Source organism: Lepidothrix coronata, unplaced genomic scaffold (genome assembly GCF_001604755.1).
Source record: "Lepidothrix coronata isolate B3197 unplaced genomic scaffold, Lepidothrix_coronata-1.0 Scaffold14, whole genome shotgun sequence".
NCBI classification, from domain to species: domain Eukaryota; kingdom Metazoa; phylum Chordata; class Aves; order Passeriformes; family Pipridae; genus Lepidothrix; species Lepidothrix coronata.
This window is the reverse complement of record NW_016690194.1, coordinates 4,976,510-4,986,053: the sequence shown is the minus strand read 5'-3', so window position 1 is coordinate 4,986,053 and position 9,544 is coordinate 4,976,510. Positions and strand designations below refer to the sequence as shown.

Sequence of the window (9,544 nt, the reverse complement as noted above, 5' to 3'; positions counted from 1 at the left end):
GTTAAGTTTGTTAATGGTAGTGGTATTATTATATGTAATTGTGTTTGTTAATATGTTATAGGTATGATGAAGAATGTTGCAGGAATTCAGTAAAAATTGTTCAAAGCAGAACTGGGGAATTGTCGCCGGGACAGAGAGATTTCTGTGAACAATTGTTAGCTGTGTGTCTAATTATAAGGTTTGAGAACATAATATGTTTATAGAAAGAAAACCTTGAGAAACTGAAGATAATGAAACACCTGCAAATTTAGTAAAACCCTAAAAGCAGATTAATTAGAAAGAGGTTTCTATGCTAAGGATGATTTCAGATCGCGTGGACAGAACATCAGGTCCAATGAACTGGAGACACGAGACGCGTGCACAGACTGAGCTATCTGATCATCTTATTGTGAGCATGTACCCTGAGCAAACTAAACTGTATAAAAGTTAACTGATTTAAATAATAAATTGACATATTGTCGATCCTAAGGGTCTGTGAATAATATGTTCATGCCTCCCCATCGATAACAACAACATCCATGTATTGTGTGACAATACTGTAGGTTTCATATATTAAAACTGAATTAGTTGGAAGTTTTCACTGTGACCAGCAACGAAAAAACGCAGCTTATTTTTCCCATTAATGAAAACATTCCTGAGAAACACACTTTTGAAACTGCAGCCAGATATGCTGCAAGTGCAGAAGTCCACTTAGCAGCTGAAACAACAGAAACAAGAAAGAGTTAGTTTGTGATATAGTGTAGACAAGAGATGACAGAAACTGCTTTCTGCTAGAAGGCTACATGTAACTTATGAGAGTAGCTGCCATGACAATTGCCTTTAGCAGCTGATACAGGAATTCTGTTGTACTCTCCAACAGAAACGTGGTCATACCTCTGCTCCAGATCTCAACCACGGTCAGCTAGGGTTGCAGCCCATGCTTTGAATTCAGCCTGTAAAGAACTGTCATTATCTGAAGAACTGTGACACCCACCACTGCTTAGCACAGTGAGGCAGTATAAGCACACAACACATAAACACAGCACCAAAACATTATGTTTGGTAATAGACAGTTGGTTCTGAGAGTAAATAAAGTGGATAAGGCAGGAGCCAATGACTGGTACAAACAGCCACATATGACATTTTCTGTTTGACATATTGCTCTTAACTAAGCATGCTATCTCAATATGACTAATGTACTTTCTTTTCTTGTCAGAAAAACTATACAGTACTTCTCATTAATTCTAAAAGCTTGAATACAGAACTGGAAACCTTATATACCAGAAAATTGCACTGAAATATCTACAGTGTTCAAACTGTAAACAGCTAGCAGTATTGAGATCTACCTTCCTTTTTGCATTGGATAACAGGTACGAGGGTGGCCTTCCAGGAAGCACATATTGAAAACAAAGACAGGGGCAAAAGAGTGAGAAGAAAAAGTCAGACAGGTAACAATGCCTTTAAGGCAGGGAGGGTCTGGAGGGAGGAAGAAGACAGGAGACACATGAATTTATTTTAGCAGAGATGGCTAAACTTTAACACAAAGAGGGGCAGGTATGACTTCATCATCTAAAACAAGCACAACACTTAATTTGATTTTGCATTTTGAATGACATTCCTCTTGTTTTGCACAAGTGGATTATTCCTGTCTTTTGAACATTAAGGACTCCTATCCTTTTACATGGCAAGGCAAAAACTTTGAAGGAAGTTTCCCAACTCATTGTAGGAGAAATAGTCCCATAAAACTATACAAAATGTTTACAGTCAGAAATGAAGCTTGGTCAGTTTCCTACTAACTAAGTGATTTTTTCTGAAAATAACTAAAGATCTAGCAATGTAGGTTCCACGCAGACAAAAGCTTTTGCTGTTATGGTTCTAAATGATCTGAGATTCCCAAAAATCTCAGAAAACACACCCAAAGGTGATTCACTGTGTTATAATTTGATCAGGTTCTCTTCCGAGTGGGGAGGGAAAGTTGAGGAGAAGAAGGGCGGCAACACAGGAATTTACGTGTTTCTAAAATGTATATAGTAATGGCCAGTCTTCCCGAGCGAAGATTTGGGAAAGGTCATTAACCCTTCGAGCCTGCGCAGTGGATTTTTTAGATGAGACACAGCGTGCACTGAACTGAGCCCCACCCTTTAATCCTGAGGTTCATCTGCCGGGGCCGAGCAAGCTTGGACAGTGGCAGTGAGGGTCTCAGGACGTAGGTTTGTTTAGAGTGACCTTCTCTTAGATGGATTGCCTTACAGGGCTGACGAGCTCCATCTGCCCGGGGGTCCGGGAATCGAACCTGGGTCGCAGCGGTGAGAGTCCTGCACCCTAACCACTAGACCACCAGAGGCCCCTTTAAAATAATTAGCATTTTGAAAAATGGTCAATAGTTTTGGTCTGCCTGTGTATACTGTGTATCAGCTGTGTATGCTGATAATCCCACTACAGACACAGTATTTACTGATGATTTAGATTAAATGAGCTAAGTAACTCTTCAAAGGAATATGACTTCTCCAAACCATTCACAGCTCATTACTTATTCCAGGAAAACCAAAGAACGGTAAAAAATAGGCTATGATGTCCTATTTGAAGAACAGGAATTGAATTAGCAAAGGCTGTCAAGTAAGAATAAATTTGGCTTTTAATGTGCAAAAGGGATTCTGATAAGCAAGGTTGCAGATTTGCACAATGTAGATATATATAAATATAAATACACTGACTTAGGGGGCCCCCTGGTGGTCTAGTGGTTAGGATGCGGNTCAAGATTCCCTCTCCTTCACCTCCCTCCATTTTCACCTTACTTAGCAAATTACCTCATTTTCCTTGAAGTCTCTGTAGGTATATTAATATAATATAAAGAGACTTGACTGGGCAGGTAGGTGGCAAGCAGCCAAATCTGTTTATTTCAAAGTCCCCCATATAACCCCTGAGGAGGACATGTGACCGCCTGACCAATGACAGCACACACTGCCCATCTGCCTCTGTAGGCTGCCACGACCCGCGGGAAAAGGAATAGGATCAGGCACTGCAAATCAGGGTCCTGACACAGTACAAGTCTCGGGAAGTAATGCCAGTCTTTATTAGGGAAACAGTAACTTTTATAGGATAGGTCCAGGGGTGGAGTCTGGGCTAGGGAGGAGCATAAGATTGGCAACTCAGGGATGAAGGTAATTGGGTAACTGGGAAAGGAGGGGAGGAGTTTGGGTGTAGCTGGGGAAATGGGCCAATGGTAGCTGCCTCTGCACTGCACCAAACATCAGCCAATGGCAGGCAGAGGAGCGGGAAAACAGGGTTAAGGCGGGAAAACTGTGAGGGGAGGAAGGAGACAATATGGTGGGTAGGATTTTAAAACAACAACTGGGGGTATACACAACCACATAACAATATAACAATAAACCGGGGAAACTGGGGTAAAGCTGTCAAATCCAGGGAATGTCATATCCGGTATAAGAATGTCCAGTCCGGTATAAAAATGTCCATTTATGGATTATAAATCTTTCTCCATGCTTCATATCTTTGCCACTCAGTCTCATCTTCTCCAACAGTAGGCTGTCTAGGAACTCCAACTCCCATGATGCACCCCTTGCATCCCTGGGACACTTCCTACAGTCTCGAAGGTGCTTCTCAGTTTTGGGATGGAGTAGTAAGGGAATACTGACGGTCTCTTACAGCAATTCTCAATGGTCTAACAGACATTGTTCAGAGAAAGAAACGGCTCTGAAGAAAAATACTGACAGGCCAATTGAAAAAATGGCCACCAATTTTACATTCTTTGCCAGCACATCAACACTGTGCAGACTGCTCCTCTCATTTATCCTGTTATCCCTGCCAGAATTTTAATTCTTCTAATTTCACAGGAAAACAACCTAGCCCAACTCAACCAACCAAAGGACAAAAAACAAACAAAAAAACCAAAACAAAAAGCACAAACAAAACTCAAAAACAACCAAACAAAAACAAACAGACAAAAAACAAACAAGAGAGGAGAAAAGGGCGGCCAGTAAAAAGAACATAAACCCTAATCAAATAGTTTCTGATACTCTATAGACTCATCAAGATGTATATTTTTCTTTTGAAGTGACTGGACAGCTTCCACCACAGTTTAAGTGAAAACCTGTCGCTGGGTATCTGTCGAAGGGGTCCTGGTCCAAGGGGGGAAGAAGACACACAACACACACGAGGATGGTGAGACAAAGGGATGTCTGCCTGCTCAGCGCAGCAGACAGCTTTTTTATTCAGTTCTCCCACCTCTACTTTCCCATACACAACACAAACATATTCTTACAACAACATCCAGGAATGCGGCACCTGAGCTCAGCCACACAGCTCAAGGCTGTGTCCATGGGAACTATCTAATAGCTCCACTGCTCTCATGGGAAATGGCCTAACACTCTGCAACACTCCAAACCCTTCAAACTTCATTTGTGGGGCTGTGACTTCACCCCACAATAACCTTAATATATTTGTATACATTTTTAAAAACAGAAAGTAAAAAAAAAGAGGAATCAAAATTAAGACCAACATTAAATACACTATACAACAGGTTTGCAGTATTTGACTACTCTGTGAAAAGGTTGATGAGTAATCAGAAGTGTTAATGAATAAGTTTGCCTGCAGGTTCAAAACTATTAGTAATTATTAACACTAACATGACAAAAAATTGAATCACCATATGTTATAATAATTTTGTTAATAAAATATTTTAAAATACTTCTTTTTATTTATTTTTAAAAATATACAGGTCTTTTAATCTCATGTTCGCATAAAATTGGGGTTTTTTTCCCTCCACACCTGAATATTTAGGAGAAAATCTTTCATTGCTCTACACTCCAGATTCTTGCACATTGAATATATATTTGAGTTTTCGGATTGGCAGAGTCAGAAGGGAATGTATTTAAACAATAATTCTTTATTTAAATTTACTCAACTGATTTCCTCCAAGAAAAGACTGAGAGTCTCCTACATCTTCCTTTTAAAAATCAGGTAAGTACTTGAAAAAGTATAATAATGAGACTTTTTTTTGTTGTTATATGTTTCCTGACAAATTTTGGCACTCTGGATTACCAGTCCAGAACACATGGGATTTTGTAGAATGAAAATGATGCATGAGTGTTTTAAATCAAGACAGAAATATTCGAAAGTTTATTTCAATATTATCATCATAAGAAACAAACTGTTGGTTTTGCTCTGACAAGTCATCTCCTCTCAGTTTTCCATTATAATTCCTGATAAAAGACACACCATTTAACTTTAAAATTTAACTTCCAATAGTCCCCCAGGGGAAATGTAACTTAAATGCTTCCTAATACACAGTCTGCAAGTTTACACGTGTTATTTATTCAAACGTTTCTTCAATTGTTCTAGATGCCTTGTATCAGCATCCTGGAGGACTAACACAGTACTTTTAGACTCAAATGGATCAAACTCAATAGTCATCAAACAACAGAGGTCTATCAGTTGTTTTTGACATTTCTTTAAACCACCCCTAAGCTTTAGACGTAAAGCTGGATCCTTTTTCAGCCTATTCATTTCAGCCACCGAAAAGCCAATCAAGCTTGTTAGAATATCATCAGCAAAATCTACTTCAAGATAAGCAGAACCATCAGAAATTTTTGCCTTTATACCCCAGGACCCATTGCTGTTTGTGAGGTTTCCAGTGAGAGTAACAATAAAACACTTAACTTTCAGAATTGTAACAGTTTCTGGTTTTTTTGCAAGGAGAAGAGAAATATATGTGAAAGGTGAAGAATTCAAATCTAAATGTGGCTCTACTGCTCTGCAAGGAAAGGTCTGTGAATCATGCTTCTGCTGAACTGCTTCTGGATCTGTTTTTGAGAAAAATACAGGATCACCATTTAACACACTGCGGTCGGAAGTCTGCTGGGATTTACATCTCCTTTCATCTAAGTCTGTATCATTCTGCCCTTCTTCAGGAGGATTTTCCAAAGAAAAATCTGAAGAACTGCAGGTCTGATGTACGCTTCTGAGCTGCAAAAAGCTATTCATGCTATTTCCACCTTCATCACATATTGTTTTTCCAAAATTCTTTTCCTTGCTGATAGCTTCCATAGGTTTATCTCTTTCATTCACATCACTTTTTTCACATATGCCATTTAAAGACAAATTGCATGATCTTCTAGGTGTATGTGGAAGTCTTTCAGTAATTAAACCTGTGTTTCTGTTCATGACCACTGGTGTCACTTCATCCAGCTCTATTTGCATCTCTTCTTCCAGAAGAAAGTCATCTTCTAAAGGAAAGTCATTTAAAAAGCCATCAGCATATTCTATGGGAGGTGAAACTTGTTCAACTGAATGAGGAAAAGGGTTTCCAGATTTCTCTATCAAAACATTTTCATTGTGTACAGTCAGTGAACCTGAGGCTGTACTAAAATTGTTGCTTTTGCTGCAATATCCACTTTCTAAAGATGTTCCATTGTTTAAAGTAAATTCATTATTTTCATCAAGACCGGCTAAAAGCTCTTCATCTGAAGGGCCAAGAGATTGTTCTGATTCATCCACAGGCCTGGAAAAAATCTGTTCACGACCAGCTTGTCCAACAGAATTACAGTTTTCAGTTTCTCCAATTAATCTAGCAAGGACTCTTTCCTGAGAATAATCCTCAAGAAGAGCATCCACTTCACCCCCCAACAGTTTCACATTTTCTGGTTTAAGCAGAAGGACTCCAAGACGATATGCAGTATTACCCTGTACAGTGATTTTTGTTCCAGGAGGAAGATTACTGCACAGGACAGGCACTGGTTGATACTCCATGCCCTGAATTTGATGTATTCCATCAGTTAGTTGTAGCATCAGCATTCGAGTAGGCTTTGCTTCCCAGGGCTTCTGAAATGCCTGAGTACTGGCTGTTACTTCTTCATTTACGGTGCTTTTCCCTCTTAGCTTCTGCAACTGAGAATATGCTGGCTGGCTAACATCAACCAGTGAATCAATCTGTATGGAGTAGAAGCCTGACAACTCTCCTTTGGGAGCATTCAAGATGCAGTCAGGCAAAATGGGATATTCCAAGTCTCTTAGATCGGTAAGAAGCCATTGCTCAAATACTTGCTTGTTAATCTGAGCTTGACTTAAATTACTACCACTATTTTCCTCCTGGATCCAATTAATACATGCTTCCAGCCATGTCAAAGGAACTTTAATATGCCATGTGGACGAAAGCCAGGTTTCCACTCTTGCTGCAATGTTAGATGTAGACATTTTCTTTTATAGTAATAGTGAATTCCCTAAAACGGAATCCAAAAAGACATATTTACTCTTCTGACAAAAGCTGAAATTATGACAAGTCTCATGCTCATGTTATATAGAAATTTTAAATTAAAAACATTCTACAGACACTAAAACTTACATGCATTTCCAATATTTAATACTTCAATCAGCTTAAAAATTATGCGCAATTAGCTGGAAGTGTGTACAAAATATCAGGGAAGGACGGAGATTTATATAAGCAACCGTGCTTAGTGACTTCTTTTCTGTTGATTTAATTAGAAACATACAACTGAAATTGATTTCTTGGGGATGGAAAGTGGATAAAAAACCCAAACCAAAAGAAAGTAAGTTGTTTAATATATATTCTGTATTTCTTACTGCTTCAACTCTGTGGGTGTTGCTGTTAACACTCAGTTTACTTTAGAAATTGACCTGAGATGTTATTCTCCCACTTCACCAGCACTGTTATGAACAGAAGTTAGAGACACTACAGAACCAAGCTGGGGTTTATTAGCACTTGTATAGAGGGGTGACTTTCAGTCTGCAACTGGATGAAAGCTTTTACCCTACAACAGAAAGCTAGCTTGAAGCATTGTTATCCAGAGATTCCATCCAGGGTTTGGCTGCAACACTACCAAGTCTTGGCAACTATCATATTAGAGACATAAGTGGCTAATAAGCTCTAGCTTTATGTTAGTTCAGGAAGTAGCTAAGAACAAACAGAAGTATTTCAGTTGGAAGGGACTTAGAACAATCATCTAGTCCAATGACCTGATCAATTCAGGGCTGATCAAAAGTTAAAACACATTATTAAGGCTGTTGTCCACATGCATCTTAAACACTGATAGGTTTGGGGCATCAGCTACCTCTCCAGGAAGCCTGTTCCTATATTTGAGAACCCTCTTGCAGTCATAGAATCATTCAGGTTGGAAAAGACCTCCAAGATCGTTATGTCTTACCCTTGACCGAACACCATCACGTCAACTAGATCACAGTACTAAGTGCCACATCCAGTCATTTCTTGAACACTCCTAGGGATGGTGATGCCATCACCTCCCTGGGCAGCCTGTTCCAGTGTTTAAATACCCTTACAGTGAAAAAATTCTTCCTGATGTCCAACCTGAACCTCCCTTGGTACAGCTTGAGGCTGTGTCCTCAAAGAGACTGATCCCCACCTTGCTACAACCTCCTTTCAGGTAGTTGCGGAGAGCAATAAGGTCTCCCCTTGGCCTCCTTTTCTCCAGCCCTGCTCCCTCAGCCGCTTCTTGCATGATTTACTCTCTGGACCTTTCACCAACTTCTTTGCCCTTGGTAAAGAAATTATGCCTACTATCAAGTCTGAACCTCCCCTGATGTTTGAAACATTCCCAGGTGTCCTGTCACCGATTCCCAGGAAAAGACCAGCATCTCCCTCTCCACATCCCTCCTCAGGAAGCTGTACAGAGCAATGAGGTCACCTTTCAGCCCCTTCTCTCCAAACTACACAACCCTGTGCCCTCCTGTGGACCATTCAAGGACCTTCACGTCCTTCTCAAACTGTGGGGCCCAGCGCTGCACACAGGACTCAGGGTGAGGCCACACCACGGCTGAGTACAGCAGGATGATCCGCTTTTGGCAGCTGCTGATGCTGTGCCTGATGCACCCCAGGATGGGGTTTGCCCTCCTGGCTGCCCGGGCACACTGCTGACTCACACGGAGCTGCTGCCCACCAGCACCCCCAGATCCCTCTGTAGGGTGTAGTGGCTGCTCTCCAGATACTCCTCTCCCAGTTTATACTTGTGTCCAGCGGTACTCCATCCCAGGGGCAGAATCTGGTATTTGTTCTTGTTGAATTTAGTGCCATTGACAATTGCCCAGTGCTCCAATCTACGCAGATGCCTCTGCAAAGCTCTTGTCCCTCGAAAGAGTCAACAGGGTCTTCCAATTTGGTATCAACAGCGCACCTGCAGTGCATTTAACTCCTGCATCCAGATCACTGATACAAACATTAAAAAGATATAAGGCTGCCTAACTGTGCCTGGATCATGTTCAATCTCTTAGAAAGGGCGATCGAGGAGCTCAGCAGACCACACAGAAAACAAGCAGTATCTTAAGAATATTTAAGGAGCACCAGGTTTGGTTGGTTTTTTGCACAAGCTTTCAGCAGGTGACGGAGGGAGGGAGGGAGAGGAGCAGAGGCGGGAGGAGGTGGCGGGGTCGCCCCCCACAGCCCCCGGCGCAGAGCCCCCAACTCACCGTTCCCGGGGCCCCCTGGACGCCTGCGCGCCACACAAACGCCGCGCGCACTGACAGCCAATGGGAGGAGGGCATCCAATCATCGCGAGAGTTTCGCTGTCGCCGGCGCGCA

General features: G+C 41.3%; 1 protein-coding gene across 3 annotated transcripts; it reads right to left on the bottom strand.

The window, feature by feature from the left end:
- Positions 1-3,251: 3,251 nt before the first annotated feature.
- Positions 3,252-9,541, bottom strand: RMI1 (RecQ mediated genome instability 1). 3 transcript variants are annotated; one of them, XR_001873373.1, is made up of 3 exons: positions 9,433-9,541; positions 4,427-7,214; positions 3,252-4,087 (listed from the first exon to the last, which is right to left on the bottom strand). XR_001873373.1 is itself a non-coding variant. In XM_017806157.1 (2 exons), the coding sequence occupies exon 2, from the start codon at positions 7,186-7,188 to the stop codon at positions 5,305-5,307; it is 1,884 nt and encodes a 627-aa protein (XP_017661646.1). In that variant the 5' UTR covers positions 7,189-7,214; positions 9,433-9,541; the 3' UTR covers positions 3,252-5,304. The 3 variants fall into 3 exon arrangements, 2 of the variants coding, with proteins under 2 accessions (XP_017661646.1, XP_017661647.1); XM_017806157.1 differs by having other exon boundaries at positions 3,252-7,214; XM_017806158.1 differs by lacking the exon at positions 9,433-9,541 and adding an exon at positions 7,337-7,396 and having other exon boundaries at positions 3,252-7,214.
- Between the last annotated feature and the right edge of the window lie 3 nt (positions 9,542-9,544).